This window comes from Triplophysa dalaica, chromosome 2 (genome assembly GCF_015846415.1).
Source record: "Triplophysa dalaica isolate WHDGS20190420 chromosome 2, ASM1584641v1, whole genome shotgun sequence".
In the NCBI taxonomy this organism is placed as follows: Eukaryota; Metazoa; Chordata; class Actinopteri; order Cypriniformes; family Nemacheilidae; genus Triplophysa; species Triplophysa dalaica.
Genome location: NC_079543.1, coordinates 4,005,269 through 4,022,084, shown reverse-complemented (window position 1 = coordinate 4,022,084; position 16,816 = coordinate 4,005,269). Strand labels below are relative to the sequence as shown.

The 16,816-nt window shown below is 39.8% G+C and overlaps 2 protein-coding genes across 2 annotated transcripts; both read left to right on the top strand.

Moving 5' to 3' along the window:
* Positions 1-521: 521 nt before the first annotated feature.
* On the top strand, positions 522-11,302 carry nup133 (nucleoporin 133). Its single transcript, XM_056763029.1, has 26 exons — positions 522-769; positions 1,363-1,478; positions 1,614-1,717; positions 1,801-1,905; positions 2,000-2,131; positions 2,208-2,378; positions 2,455-2,610; positions 2,739-2,809; positions 3,020-3,167; positions 3,356-3,506; positions 3,939-4,096; positions 4,675-4,766; positions 5,184-5,341; positions 5,547-5,641; positions 5,729-5,953; positions 6,053-6,175; positions 6,285-6,384; positions 6,465-6,716; positions 7,011-7,144; positions 7,605-7,763; positions 7,856-7,991; positions 8,155-8,273; positions 9,065-9,145; positions 9,232-9,305; positions 9,548-9,639; positions 11,079-11,302. The coding sequence occupies exons 1-26, from the start codon at positions 648-650 to the stop codon at positions 11,213-11,215; spliced, it is 3,411 nt and encodes a 1,136-aa protein (XP_056619007.1). The 5' UTR covers positions 522-647; the 3' UTR covers positions 11,216-11,302.
* Positions 11,303-12,956: 1,654 nt separating this feature from the next.
* On the top strand, positions 12,957-15,914 carry acta1a (actin alpha 1, skeletal muscle a). The gene is made up of 7 exons (XM_056763108.1): positions 12,957-13,109; positions 13,823-13,962; positions 14,067-14,391; positions 14,552-14,713; positions 14,832-15,023; positions 15,121-15,302; positions 15,381-15,914. Exons 2-7 carry the CDS (start codon positions 13,834-13,836, stop codon positions 15,522-15,524), a joined length of 1,134 nt encoding a protein of 377 aa, XP_056619086.1. The 5' UTR covers positions 12,957-13,109; positions 13,823-13,833; the 3' UTR covers positions 15,525-15,914.
* Positions 15,915-16,816: the final 902 nt, after the last annotated feature.

Sequence of the window (16,816 nt, the reverse complement as noted above, 5' to 3'; positions counted from 1 at the left end):
TTACTCTTAAAAACTTTGCATTTATACACCGGTCTTTACACAGTCTTAATGCGCTGTTAAACGCAAATTTCACACTTTTTTAATAAAAATAAAAAATAACATATAGTAGTAAATATAGCTTTTAGAGTCCTCACTTAATGTATTATTTTAAAAAAATTTGAAACAAACGAAAGGAATTAGAAATTAATAAAAATCCTGGGAACAAACCAATCACTCACATATGACTTTTTAGGGCTTGATATTTTGGTACTGATACAAAATCAGTTGTGTTTATTTAAATGTTCAATTAAATTTCTAAAAGAACTGATGCGTTACGTTATAAAACTACATTTCCCAGCATGCTCCTGTGCACTCATTCGCCAATCAGAAATGACGTTCGGCTTCGTTTTCAATCTCCTTTTCCTTTAATACTGAACCAGGATCAGTTGGGGTTTGACATACCTCGTAAACCACACATTATTTGTCCTCTGAAAGCTGATTCTGAATCTGTCACGAGTGACATGCGTGTGAACGTTACGTTATGTGAATGACGCGCAAAATGTGCGCCAAGTTGGAGTGAGCGCGCGGTAAAGGAGTTTTCAGATGTTTTTAGCATTGATCGGTTCTGGATGACGATTTGTACCGTGTAAATACAGCTTCGGTCCAAAATGTATTCTCCCCGCGGCACACCGGGATCAGGTCGCAGACCGACGACACGGACCGGCGGGCGGAAGAGTCTGAGCGCGGTTCAGCCCGGACTGCTGTTCTCGCCACGCCGCTCCGTAGCCAGGTACAACCACAGTGAAACTTACGTACAACATGTCAGTTTTTTTTATTGTGAAATGACATATACTGTCAACAGCGCTTCACAAATGCCATTTTTTTATAAGTGGTTTGGGAATGTAATGTTACCATTGTAAACAATGTGATAAAAAACAGAAACATTTTGCTGACAGTTTATTATTGGTGTTTTCCTTAAGGTTATTTATTTACACTTTTCAATAATATAAATCAATGTATAAACATTTATGTTGCTTTTGTATATATATGTAAAATATATTTTTTATGATTAAGGCTTTGCTTGCATTATCCATGTTATGACAAAAAAATCTAATATTACAAGAAGTATTTCATATGATATAGTTTAGAAACCCCAAAATTCTTTAAAAAATTTCAGCATGACCTTAAAAACAAATAAAACTAGAATAAATATACAAATATCTATTATTTGTAAAACGTTTTATTTATAATTTTTTTTAAAGTGTATTTATTAAAATAAGTGTAAATTGAATGCACTTACTTTACGATTGTACATGTGAAAATACAATAAACAGCTTTTGTTTCTGTCGCTGATGTCTGTCATCCATCAAATGTCTGTTTCAGATCAGCGTCCTCTCGATTGCAGGGTCATGCTGCTGTGGATTCGTGTCATTTTGACGTTCAGACCTTTGGATCATCTCTGCCCGTCAAAGTCATGGAGGCGCTGACAATGGCTGACGGTACAGTTCACTGTCCTTCACTTTAAAGGCTGTCTTAAATCTCAAACGCTGACAAAAATGTTGTCCAAGTGGCCAACTCACTAAATTTTGAGAGTAGATTGCAGTTAATTTCCATTGTCTGACGATGTGTTGCAGTGGATGATCCGATCTCTGTGAAGGTTGAGGAGTCAGGTTGGGCGTGGATGGTTTGTGGAGAGAGGCTGATCGTATGGAAGGTGGCTCAGACCTCAGTGGCGAAGGTGAGGGAGAAACACGTTGGCTTGTTGTTGCTGAATTGGCTGCTGTGGCTGTGTGAGAACAATTGTCTTTCTTGTTGCCGCAGCTGACGGTGTGTAAGGATCTCCAGTTGCCGTCCAGTGATTTTGCGTACAGTGCCGATCTCATCTCCATAAATTCTTCCAGCCCTTTGAAGACTGCACCAATACAGGTGAGCTCTTCCTACAATTCTGCAAAGTTGTACGGATTCTTATCCGGGTCGATGATCAATTTGTCTTAATGAGATCATATATGTCTTTCTGCAGTCCATCTGTGCGTTGACTGTGTCTCCAGATGGTTCAGCCCGGTTCTGGCCCAATCTGGCCCATGAGGGGGCGTACACTGACATGTCTATGGACCTCGGTGGAAACCTGTGCAACTACGTAGCAGCAGTGAAGGTGTGCAGTCAGACTGAATCGGCGGCCTTTCATTTGTATTCTTTCCATCAGAGAGTAACTTATTTCTCCTCTGCAGGGTGGAAGTTTTATCGTGTCGTCATACCGCGGACAGCTCCTCCGGGTCATTCCGGATTCCTCCGGTAAACTATACCAGAGGCCCGTCCATCAGGGTCAGAGAATCCTGTCAGGAATCGGACGCAGAGTTTCCAGCCTGTTCGGCATCCGCGGACCCCCGTCTGAACTCACCGTTAGAACCGTTCTTTATTTTCCCAGATTTTTAAGGTGTGACGTGTTCAGATGCTGACAGGTGTCTCCCGTATCAGGTGTTCAGTGTGTTGTGGGTGAAAGAGTCCGGCTGGCTGTATTCTCTCAGCTCGTGTGGGCTCAATAAGTGGGAGGTGGACGAGAACAGCGAGCAGCAGGTTTTGATCTGGAGCACCAATCAGATCATCGAGGACGGCATCGCCGATGCCATCTGGGTCAGAATTACACAGAAGCTTTTGGAGTTATACGATCATTACAGAGTTTTACTTAGTGATGCGTGAAAGCAGGAATTTTTAACCATTAAAAATCCCTGTGCTTGTCTGATATTCTTTATCTATTGCAGGACTCCGAAAGTAACTACTCGGAGATCAAGAAAGGAGTAAAAGTCGCTTACTTGGACATGCAGCTCAGCAAGTGAGTCATCTTTAGGGCCCGGCCGTCACAATTGACTTGCACATAATCGGCTGTGATAACACTACATTTATATCCATTATATTAGTTTTAATGTAAATATGACTAGTTTAAAGGGTTTAAGCTGTAGAACACAGTCTTCATTGCAGGTTTTGGCTGTACATGTGTGTGATTGGTCAACTGTCGTCTGTGTCTGATTGTCTGTCTGTACAGTGCAGGATTGGTGGTGCTGGCAGCCGCATGGCATCCCGCCGACATCCCATGTCTGGCGTATTTCTGCCTGGTCACCATTGCAGAAACTACAGCCCCCAGCCCAGACCAGCTCACTGTGGAGGTTACCAAATACAACCCGCCGTTCCAGGTACACCAGAGGCCTAATTCATGACACATTTTTGCAAAGAAAAAGCTTTTGGATTCACATTTGAATCTTTCCCACTTAAATTCAAGGATCTGATGTGTTCATACCCATCTCAAAATGATTTAAAGGTGACTGTGGAATGTAGTTTGCATGCATTATTAATGCTTCAGCGATGCTGATATGTGTTGTAGAATGATGAGGAGCTCCAGAAGACTCGGTTGATTCTGCCTCTGGCGTCCAGTCCTGCGGCGTACCTCTATAATGAGGAGCTGGTGTTCGCCTGCAGCACCGGAGCTGGACGCGGAGGTCCTCCAGAGGAGAAGATTCCCTTCAGCTCTCCAGGTTTGTCCCTCAGTGGAGACTAGAATGTGGGGGTGTTGGCAAACCCAAATCAACCGGTTTGATCGCTTGCGGATTGGAATCCTAACTATCAAAACAACCAACCACTGACAGCATTATTGAGGCATAATCAGTCATGGAATTGTATTACTTTACTCTGGAAGAACTTTCCTGTATAAAGACCACTTTTTATGATCCCATTCTTCGAATGGACAGTTCACCCAAAGATGGAAATTCTGTCATCATTTATTCATCCTCGTGTCATTTCAAACCTGTATGACTTTCTTTCTTCTGCTGAGCGCAAAAGAGGTTATTTTGAAGAACGTTAATAACCAAACAACATTGGTCCCCATTGACTTCCATTGGGTGAATACAAAATGAATGAATGACAGTGCCATTCATCTCGGTGCTGAACGTTTGTTATCTGTTGTGCAGGTGACCTTATCCGTGGTGCGGGGGTTTGCGAGGGTCTGCCTGTGTTTTTCTCTCAAAACAGTGGCCTTGTTGCCGTCATCGCAAGAGAGAGTGCATCCCTCCTACCTGAGAACATGGAGGAATCGCTCTCCACGTCAGTGGCAGGACCTGGACCTGAGGTATGCCAACTTAATTTCCAGGATAGTTCACCCAAAATAGACAATTCCATTATCATTAACTTACATTCGACTTTTCCAAATCTGTATAAATTCATTTTTCTGATGAACACAGAGAAAAATATTTGGAAGAATGCTTGTAACCAGACAGATTTCCCCCCATGGACTACCAAAGTAGAAAAACATTTTTTTTTTCGTTCCGTTGAAGAATGTAGGACAGCAAACAGTTTTGGGGCACATTTGACTACCATTGTATTTTTCCTACTATGGGAGTCAATGGTGGACAAAATCTGTCAGGTTATAAGCATTCTTTCAAATATCTCTTAGAAAGAAATTAATACAGATTTGGAACACCTCGAAAGTAAGTAAATGATAACAGAATTTTATATTTTGGGTGAACTGTCCCTTGAAAGAATCATATCTTGTCCGCTTTTTAATCATTTTGTGTTTCTCAGAGCTCCACTTATAACATCAGAATCTTTTGTGTCTCTTTCTCATAAGTAAAGCGGTCATTTTATGTTTATTATATGTTTAACTCTGACTTACTCTATACTTTTTGAAAATGTTGGCTTTTCTTCCAGGGTACTCCATTAGATACACCCCCTAAAATTGATATGGTGGCCTATGATGACAAAACTAAACTGCTCAAACAAGCATTCCTGCAGTTCTGTCGGTCAGTGTGTCTTCAGAATCTGTTTCTGTCTTAAAGGTCCAGTGTGTTATATTTTAGAGGCTCTATTGACAGAAATGCAATATAACACTCTTCAGAGTTTTTTAAACATTACACACTGAAGCGTTATGTTTTCTTACCTTAGTGGTGGTTTCTACAGTAGCCCTAAACTAACAAACTGCTTTACAGAGCGTTTCGTAAATGCCACATCTTTTTCCGCAAAGAAGTGAAAACATAACGACATCGTAGTCATGCGTCAGCCACTGTAGTGCTGCGAAAGGGGGGGGTGGAGTGAGCCATTGGTTGCAATTCACAACCTCACCACTAGATGCCGCTAAATTCCATACACTGGACCTTTACGTGTTTTTCATATATGTTGTATCAGCCCGTAGAGAGAATGTCCTATGATTTTCTCCGCAGCCACGATCTGATTGGTGCTCAGAGTATGGTGGACAATCTTTTTACCAGCGATGGTGAGGGAGGTGCTGAACTTGATGGGGTTGTGACTCAGATTGACCTTGACCTTGTGGATGACTACCCTGCGTGTGACCCCCGCTGGGCCGAGTCTGTACCCGACGGTGAGATACAAAAAAGAAAACCTCACATTTTGTATCATACATTAGTTATAAAGGGTTTTAAAATCAGATTTTAAAAAATTGCATTTCAGTCTGAATGGCCAGATTAGATTTTAATCATGACTACGTTGAAATATAGGATAAGATTTTATAAACCAGGCAATATAGTGCAGGGTATAATGTAACCAGGAGTGTCTTTGTCCTGTAGAGGGCGCTGGGTTCACGCTGACCTCCCTCATCCTTCTGCATCAGTTAGAAGATAAGATGAAAGCTCACCGATGCCTCATGGACTTCCTGCTTCAGGTTCCTCATTGTTACAAACCATCATACGCTCTGTGAGAAGTGCTCTCATATGTAACGTGTTGTATGCATTTTTTGTGCGCTTCACAGACGGGTCTTCTAGACCGCCTCACATCCACGACAGTGCGCTCGACTCCGATGGCGACGCGACTCTTGCTGTGCGAGCACGCTGAGAAGCTTTCGGCTGCCATTGTGCTGAAGAACCATCACGCCAAGCATTCAGAGCTGGTGAACGCTGCCATCGTGTCGTCTCTGAAAAAAAACAACCAGGAAATACCCGCCAACCTCACCCCTGCCGATGTGTTCTTCAGAGAGGTGTGAAGATTCGATTCTGTTCATTTTTATTTTAACAAACTGGCTCAGTGGTTTTAAAATGAACCTCATTCACGGTGCATTTCTCGCATCTTTCTCTAGGTGTCTGCGATCTCTTCGATCTTTGAGTGTTTGTTGGACGAGGAGGAAAAGGGTTTGAAAGAAAACCCAGATGAATCCGTGCGGTGGGCTGAAGTTGTGCTTAATGTCAATGACATCATCAAAGTGCGTTGTCCTATTCGCTCCAGTCATCTGTGTCAATCACATAATGCATGTTACAGTCCGTCATCCAGATCTCAGTTTTTAAAGTGAATACGCATGTTTTGTTTGATAGGATATGCTTCAAGCTGCAGCACAGTACAGAGAGACCAAAGCATCTCTATATAGAGCTCCAGAGAGCTGTTGCCCGGAGCCAGAGTACATCCCATGGACTGGTATGTGTTCTCCATCCAAATCCACTACAGCACACAAAAGTATTTTGTGCAGCCGTTATACCTCTCGGATGTCTCCTCAGCCTCAGGTGGAGTGGGCGGAGCTCGGGCAGTGATCATACGGCAGCATGAACTGATCCTCCGAGCAGCGTATCCTTACGCAGATGCCGAACTGCGCAACTTGCTGAGCGAGCAGCTGGTGGTACTCTTGGACTCGCTACTGAGCGGTTACGTAGCTCAGCTGACGTCTCTCCGGCGTGCAGCACAGCAGGAACGCTACGATGCTCTGGAGCACGAGTACACACAAAAACGCTCTGAGCTACTCGCACCTCTCTGTGAGTTTACGTCACTTGACTGTGGCATACGGTTGATCATGTGGTTAAATCCATGTACGAATCACATTACTTTGAGTTAAAATCTATCTCACCTATGAGATTATTCAAATTTGTTGTTATGGGTAAATAATTATTAGCTAGCATACGCACAGACTATCCAAGTATAAAAAATGACATTAAAAGTCAAACAATTAATTTGTGAATGTCGTGGATCTGTGAATTTTATCATCAGCGAAGGCTTCCAATTAATGCAATATCAAATATGAACTATGCATTTTTCTTTTCTTCTCGCAGTGGAGTTGGGTCAACATCAGTTGGTCGCGGCACTGGCAGAGAAATATTGCGATTTTGACATATTAGTGCAGCTGTGCGAGCGAACGGACAACCAGAGTCGACTTCAGCACTACATGGTCAAATTTGCCGATCAGGTAACAAGCCAAGTTTTGCTAGCGCAGGGCAGTCACGATTATGAAATTTGGCTGACGATTAATTGTCTAATAAATAATTGCTACTATAATGATTAATTGTCTGTTTTAGGGCTTTGACATTTAATTCTCATACATTTTTTATTCAGTTTTTTTTTTATTATTATAGTATATGCTTTAAAAAAATATTTTTTATGTGATTGTTCGTACATTTTACCAGTATAATTCATACTTTAGTTACTATATATACACACACTAAAATATGCACTATGCAGCCACTGCAGCTCCCCCTTGTGTCTTCTATAGAGATGTGCAATAATTGCGATAATCTGAAACCATCGCGATGAGGTCAAACTTGATAACCCCTCACAGAATGTTTAAGCACAAAATATCGAGTGATTTCTGGATAAGAATTGGAAATGCATCCCTAAAGTATTTACCCAAAATCCTCTGTGTTTGCTAGAATTTTGCTGACTTCCTATTCCGCTGGTACATGGAGAAAGGCAAGAGAGGGAAGCTTCTGTCTCAGCCAATAGCAACTCACCAGCAGCTGTCCAGCTTTCTGCAGGCTCACGATCACCTCAGCTGGCTGCATGACATACACAAGCAGGATTATCAGAGAGTAAGAACGGCTCTTCTCGTTCATACCTGTAAATACACAAAAAAGGACCATTAGCAAACTTAAAACTAACTGTCCTCTGGTCTTCACAACAGGCTCATCGCACGCTGTACGGTCAGGCCAACATGGAGACCAGATACTTCACTAAGAAGAAGACGCTGCTGGCCCTCAGTAAACTCACGGCTCTCTCTTCAGACATGCCTGAAGCCGTGCAGCTCAGACAGCTCAACGGTTCGTTCTGTGCCTGAATTAACTTGGCACGCTGTTCTTTATTTCTTTGCTATTCTAAGATTTGCTTTTGATCAATTATTGGCAACATTTCCTAGTAGCTAGCACATTAGGTTTTAGGAAACTTTCTGATATATATAAATATACATGTTGTGTGTTTGTGTAGATATAGTCGAGCAGGAGAGATTTCTGCTTCATCAGGAGACCCTACCTAAACAACTGCTGGAAGAGAAACAACTAAATCCAGACACAATCCCTCTGCTGAGCCCTCACAACCTCATTAATGTAACCACACGCACACAAACACAGCCTATAGGAATGAGCAGTATGAGTAATTTTATATTATGACAATAGTATCAGATGTTTTTTAAACCCATGTTCTTGACTTGGCTTGTGACATTTCTGTACCAGGAATATGTGTCTAAAGCAAAAACTTTAGACTTTAAAAAGCGCAGTAAAATGTCATTCTTAATTGGTGTAGTTTTGTTTAAAGGAATAGTTCACCTTCAAAATGAAAATTCTGTCATTGTTTACACGCCCTCTTGTCATTTCAAACCTGTATGACTTAAGTTTTACTCAAACGAAGATATATTGAACAACGTTGGTAACAAATAATCTTGATCCCCATTCACTTGCATGGCTTTTGTGTACATGCAATAGAGGTCAATGGGGACCTTTTCAAGATATTTTTCAAGATATCTTTTGTGTTTTTCAGAAGAAAGAAACTCGCACAGGTTACAAGTGACAACAGGTTGATTAAATGATGACAGGATTTTCATATTAAATGTGAAATATTTCCATTAAATGGGCGGTTTACAGAATGTCCGCAAGTTGAAACGCTGGTCCTGAAGCACTTCCTGTTTCATTTCTTTGCTTTTGTATTTCACCTATTCAATTCCTAAAGATGTATTAATATTTTGATTAAGTTATATTCTGTTGATGGTATTTTGTTCTAATGTTGAAAGGGATGATCAGTGTGGTCTGTTAAACACTCGAGTTACCCACAATCGTGCATTTTGTTTGTTGAATTCATGATTTGTTTCACCATCTTTTATTTTCTCACTCGTCGCATTTAGCTGTATATCTGTGATGAGAACCGCGGAGCCAATGAGTACGACTTCAAGAAAGCTCTTGATCTGCTGGAATACATTGAGGAGGTGCATTTAAAGAGTTTTGCATTTACATTAAATTCAGTTGTGTCTGTTATGTTTATTCATTACTTGCGTGACGTGTGTGACTACAGAAGGATACTGTTGATATTGAAGCCCTTAAGCGAGAGATCCTCAGTAGGGCCTTGAAGAAAGATTGGAAAGATAGGTGAGCCACAAAAAAAAACACATTCTCTGTGAAACTACTTGCTTTTCTGAGATAGTGATGTATTATTCTTATGCAAATTGATAATCATTTTATGTTAAAGATACACATCGATGAACATAATTTCATTTTTTATGACGTTTTAACTATGCTAATACTAAGACCTGTGCAATTTAGAGATTTGGAATGTTTTCTTTTCACTTGGTCAAAATGGTAATGGCTTGACTGATTGTTGTCTCCTCCAGTTGGTCATCGTCTGATGATGATAATGGTGACCCGTTGGAAGCAGCCAGAGACAGCACTTTTGTTAAGATCCTGCAGAAACTCATTCTGGAAGGTACAACAGCTCGTTCTCTTGTATAACACATGCATAGTTGAATTCAGAGATAAACTTTTACAAGATGCATTGCGTAAGTACAATAGGCCTCATTTATGAAACGAGCGTACGGTCATTTCCATGCAAAACTTGCAATTTATCAATATGGACTTGAGCGATTGCGACAATCAAATCACGAAAGTTCTCAGTTGTGTACGCAAGTTTTGAGAAAGGGTGAAGATTTGTGTTGGCTTTACCCTTTTGATAACTGAAAAGGAATAATGTTAGTATAACAAATGTAAAAATAGATTCCGATGCGATTTCTAAATTTCATTACATTATTAAAATATTTTATGATTATATGATCATTTAATTGTTTGAAATTACAAGATTAATGGTTGCTGTGGTATAAAAAACTGTCATGAGCTTTTAGGCTACTTCTAAGATAATTTGCCGCAATTAAATTACACCATTTAAAGTAAAACATTTAGAAAGCTACAATAATATATATAATTGCAAGCAATGGGTCCTGCCTGTGACAGATCTAGAAGAGAAAAAATAAATGAAGCAAACAAAAAACTGTGTGTGATTGATTTAAGCTGCCTGAAATCCAAGTTTAGCGGCATACGATTTTAAACCTTTATCCTGTCTAGAAACCCAAATGAAGAAAACTCTTTAAAACATTAACATATAAACATTCTATAAATAATCCGACCTGATACTACTGGACTTGAATTGCTATGGCGCTTACACTACACAACAAAGTTTCTTGTCATCTGTCGTCGTATTGTCATAGCTGTGTGCATACTACACAACACACCGCTGACGAGTTGCACACACCACAAAACATTCGGAGAAGAGGTATACCCGACCATCAGCGAAAATACAATTAATTTAATCTACAATACTTTAGTCAACAATACTTTCAATGTAAAAATAATAGTGAAATAATAAAATAAAATAGTTGCAATCATATTTACAAAACATAAATATCCAATAAAAAAATACTAACCTCGGCTGGAGTTCGGTGCACTACACCAACGCTTTTCACCACAGCTGTGATAACACTTTTTAAGGTTAAACTTTCATTTCTTAATAGGAAAAGTTCCTCTTTTTGGCCGGATTACGTTTCTCCATGTCGCAAAATCTAGGGACGAGGCATCTACACCCTGAATATATATGGGTGTGATATGTAAATTACGATCGATTACAGCAGCCGCATTTAACAAGGTACGATAAAATTGGCAGCACACGAAAGTTTGATCACACGTAAGCCCTGTCTTTAGATGATTTCTGCGCACGGGTTTGCACACATTTCTACATTGGAGCGATAAATGAGGCCCGTTATCCCTACTGAGTGTATACAGCTAAATCTATAAACAGACAATGCTATTGAAGCATTAATATATGTATTTGAAACCAACCTTTAACCTCATGATTGACATGTCACGTGTGCACAGGTGTTTCTCTGCAGTCGTACCTGCCTGATGTGAAGGATCTTCTACAGCAAGAAGAACTGGAGTGTCTTAAATCACAGCCGTACTTTGAGTTCCTCCTGAAAGCCAATTATGAGCACTATACTAAAGCTCAGATATGACATCACTTCCCGGTCCTTTGTTAATATATGATTTGTTTTTGTACCGTTTGACCAAATCATTCTGATTAAATGTTTGTTTTTCTCTAATCATGATTGGTTGTTTTTATAACAGGTTATTCTTGATTAGTTTTGTGATTGATCTTCTGTTACAAAAATAGGAGAAAAATGTGTCAGGTTTGATGTCTCCATTCTCCAGTCCCCACAAAATGTATATAAATATTTGAATGCAACCAAATTAAGGAGAAAAAAGTAGGAGCACAAGTAAATCGTAATTGTGATGAACTGTAATGGATAAAGTTATAAATGGTTAAGGTGATTTTAATGCTAACAAAAGAGCTAGCACCATTTGTTGGTTAGACATTTTGATGTCTAATGCAAACACATATATTTTAAGTGTGGCATAACTGTCTAAATACTTGGGGCAACTGTATAAGCAAAAAATATTGTTTTCATCTCACTCTCCTGGTGTCTGGCCCTCCCACTGTTACTCTTCTTCCTTCAGCAGCTGGTGTGACGAAAGCAGCTGAATTAATACAGAAACAACTGTCTCTCCTGAGATCCTAAAAATAGGGAAGAGAGGGTCAAATTAGTGGCGTCCACTGTGATAAACTACACAGAAGCTTCTCTCATTCCCTATATGGGACAAGGAGCCTCTGAATCTCTTAAGAACGGGTGAAATATCTGACCCTAGAGAAGGAAATACAATATTTGTTAAACTGTAAAATGGCATTTAGGGATATTAAGTCTCCAGATGCATACAGTGCTATATAACGGACAGATGAAACATTGAATTTAATAACAAAGCGTTCTTCCAAGGCAACAATTAGAAAAATTTAAAAGAATGTTATCCTGTTGCTTCTTGAAAGGCTTGGCGTGTTTGCTAAGAGGTCAAAGGTGATATATTTGCAGTTATAGATTCAGTCATGCAGAATCCAAACAGTGAACATAACCTGTATCTAAACTCATTTTAAGGATAAAACTCAGTAACTACGTTGTTTAGTTTTTAGTAAATTGTTTTGTTAAAAACATTAGATTGAAGTAGGATGATGTGGATAATACTTTGGAAAATTGTAGCATACTGTAATAATAGTATTATAGTTTGCTATAGTGTACTTAATTGACTTCACTTCAATTTATTGTAATTACTAGCTACAAATTGAAATTAATGTGTACTTTAGTTTTTTAATACTTAAATAATTAGTACTTTTAGTACTTTTAAATTTTTTAACCTTACGAATAAATATTATAGTATAGGATTTTAACTATGGTTTAATACTATGGTATACTATGCTTTTTTGTATGGGACACCCATGCAATCCTATTGAGAAATTACAACCCACTATATCAGATACTATGTTTTGTTTATTTTATATGAAATACAATTAAGCAAATTCAGGTGAATGTGGCCACTTCTATATTAGGAAAATAGTGATTGTTTCAATTGTTGTCCATCTAAGAGCTGCTTCGCCAAAGAAAGAATTTGGTCATATACAATGAAGACATTTTTATTATTGAACCATGTCCTACTGTCATGCCCTTACTGAGACACAAAAGCGTCTCCTGCCTTCATATGTGCCTTCGTTCAGTGCATAGATCGGATGCGTGTGGCTCGAGGCGGGTCACAGCCCTTACACGGCCCTACACCCGCCCGGTTGTGTTCGGGGAGCCGAACGCCATATATGGATCGTCCCGGGCGCCCCCCGCGCGACGCCCAAATATGGTCGAGGATCGGGAAGAATTCCAGATGAATGCATGGACATTCCTTAATGGTTGTCCGAGGAGCAGTAAAAGAGAGGACGGGTATATAAGCTAGCGGGTCAGACTGGACATTGACTAGCAGGAGCCAGCGGCGTTTGAGTCTCTCACCAGGAACAGCTACACAGCTAAATAACAGGTAAGAGCGCGAGCGACACGGGAACGCGCAATGCGATTGACTGAGGAGCGGACGTACGTGAAGGACCGCGAATCTGAACGGGAACATTACGATTTCGTTTTCTCGTTTAATTTAAACTTCAGATTAATTTTATTGGGTTGATAAAATAACATTTATATTAACTAGCACGTTTTATACGGGTTATTCAAAGTGCTTTACATAGAAACTATTGACAAACAGTGATATTTAATGCAATTTAAAAAACGGTCATTAAAAGCTTCAAAAACTAATAGATAAATATAAGAATAAAAGAAGATTATTTTAAAATGAGTTTGAAATAGAAAACTTGAACTAATATATTAGTTAGCCATCTTTTTATTTTAGCACGTCCTTTAAAGTCCTCCTGTTTACGGTTGTTTATATGTCTATGTTATGTTTTAATGTGCTTCAAGACAAACGTAAATACAGTTTTATCTATTTATCGTGGTGACAAACAGCGTAAATGTTACATTAAATGCACATTTAATGTTAATATGTGTAAAAAAAGATGTATTGTATTGGATAAAGTGAAAGCTACTGTATCAACATAACATTTTTAGAATTAATGAAAGTACTACTTTAGATTTTTGTTTTACATTAAATGAATGACAATGATTTTAGATTTCTTAAGAAATTGTTTTTCTACCACAGATGACTCAAAGCTTCATTTTTGCCTCGGCTTTGTCTTTTCTTAGAACCGATCAACATGTGTGACGACGAAGAGACGACAGCTTTGGTGTGCGACAATGGCTCAGGTCTGGTGAAAGCTGGCTTTGCCGGTGATGATGCCCCCAGGGCAGTCTTCCCTTCCATCGTCGGTCGCCCTCGTCACCAGGTACAGACAGATTTTCTCTTTTTTTTGTATTTGCTGGTTAAAAAGGCAGACCATTTTATAGGTAGCATTGCGATAAACATAGATCTCTTTGCTCTATTCTCCAGGGTGTGATGGTTGGCATGGGTCAAAAAGACTCCTACGTTGGAGACGAGGCTCAGAGCAAGAGAGGTATCCTTACCCTGAAGTACCCCATCGAGCACGGCATCATTACCAACTGGGATGACATGGAGAAGATCTGGCACCACACCTTCTACAATGAGCTCCGTGTGGCCCCTGAGGAGCACCCCACCCTGCTCACAGAGGCCCCCCTGAACCCCAAGGCTAACCGTGAGAAGATGACTCAGATCATGTTTGAGACCTTCAACGTCCCTGCCATGTACGTGGCCATCCAGGCTGTCCTGTCCCTGTACGCTTCTGGACGTACCACCGGTAAGACATCACCCTGTGTGCATGCCTAATTCTCCAAAAGAGAGAATTCAACACAATAATGATTGTATGTGTAGCTAATCATTTGTATTGTGTTAGGAAATGCGTATATACATTTTGGTTTGCTCTAGCTGACTGATTTTGTGTTCCTCGCTGGTTTTAGGTATTGTACTGGATTCTGGTGATGGTGTGACCCACAATGTGCCCATTTATGAGGGTTACGCTCTGCCCCACGCCATTATGCGTTTGGACTTGGCTGGTCGTGACCTGACAGACTACCTGATGAAGATTCTGACTGAGCGTGGATACTCTTTTGTCACAACAGGTGTGTATCTAGTTCATTTCTACTGACTTACGTAGTACATACATAATATATACGTAGTACATCCGTAGTATGAACGTAGTACAAAGTTAACACACTTTTGATGTTGTGCCCATTGCAGCCGAGCGTGAGATTGTGCGTGACATCAAGGAGAAACTGTGCTATGTAGCCCTGGACTTCGAGAACGAGATGGCCACCGCAGCCTCCTCTTCGTCCCTTGAGAAGAGCTACGAGCTTCCTGACGGTCAAGTTATCACCATTGGTAACGAACGTTTCCGTTGCCCTGAGACTCTCTTCCAGCCTTCCTTCATTGGTATGTCTGAAAACAAACCCTAGTTGTGTGTTGTCATTTTATTACATTAAAGTCTTGAAAGTATTTAGTTTTTAAATATCATGTAACACTTACAAAGGTATGGAGTCTGCCGGCATTCATGAGACCGCCTACAACAGCATCATGAAGTGCGATATTGACATCAGGAAAGACCTTTATGCCAACAATGTCCTGTCTGGTGGTACCACAATGTACCCCGGTATCGCTGACCGTATGCAGAAAGAGATCACAGCACTGGCTCCGAGCACAATGAAGATTAAGGTAACGGGGTCAATAATACAGAAATCCAAGACTTATAATAGCAATTTAAGTAAAACTAACAAAAAATATTTTCTGTAGATCATTGCTCCCCCTGAGCGCAAGTACTCCGTATGGATCGGCGGTTCCATCCTGGCTTCACTGTCCACCTTCCAGCAGATGTGGATCACCAAGCAAGAATATGATGAAGCCGGACCCAGCATTGTCCACCGCAAGTGCTTCTAAGGGCCCGTTTTGGCCAACCACATTTTGACTGCCTCCTGCTCAGGAACCAAGGAAGGTTACTTTGCTCCTGTGGACTATTCAGGACAGTTTTCTACAATTGTTAATTGTGTAATGACACTTTTACAATTGCTTGATGTAGGAGAAAGCAGTTGAAAAACATGGGAAAAAGATGCCTACGTCAAGGGAGAAATACCAAGCGTCCGCTGTTGCACAAAAATGTATTTATTACTGACTTCCATAGCTTGGTATTTTGGCAAAAGCTTTCAGAAATGGAAGGACCCTGCCCCGCCAACCCTGTGATGTTTTGCCATACGTTCCACTGTACGCCCTTGTCCATTCGAAGACCAACACAAATCACACACCAGCAGACTAATAAAAATGTTGAAAATCTGTTTTTAAACATGGCAGTATTCAGTCAATATTTTATTCCAGTAAGTGTTGTTCTTGTAGCTGTTTGCGTAAGACAGTACTGTAAGCCAGGCCACATACTCAGACTGAGAAAAAAATATTTACGCAACCACGTTTGCAAGTGTATAACATTGAATTGGTTCTTGTTATGTCTGTAATCCGACAACCATAAACCATCCGGGACTTTAATGGTTGATGAGTTTGCATGAGAAATTTAACAGTGCGTAGCTGGACTATATAGGGACTAAAACAATCACATGAATAAATACTCTTGTATTTAATGGTAAAGCGTGGTAAAAGCATAGTGAATATTAATGTCCATTTACCATAGATAATACTACGGAATACTTAAGTAATTATGCTATTTAGTAGTAAACTGTAGTGGAATTAATAAGTTTTTGTACCTTATTACAGTAACTATTATAGTACTGTTTGTAATACAGTTGATCCATTTACCATAGATACTACTACAGAATACGATGGTATTTATGCTATATACTACAGTTATTTTACTATACTGTATTTTTCATCTTTAGCTGAGAATCTAGCAGTAAATAAATTGTACAAGTTACACTGTTAAAACAGTATTAAGTAAAAGGAAACTTAATAATAACCTTCTTCTTTGCGCCGTCATACTCCTGAATCACAACTGTTTGTAACAAACGAAAATACTGTTCACATTCATAACTTTAACTTTAGACAACACGGGGATCCGTTTTTTATTTGTTAAAACTGCCTTTTTTATGAGGTTTATATTTTCCCGCTTCTTTTCCTCAGGTACGTTGAAATGTTTGTAGTAACAGGAAATTTGCGTTACCTGCTGCTGATATTACTATACGAATAATATGCCATTTCCAAATACAACAAAATATAATAAGATTAAA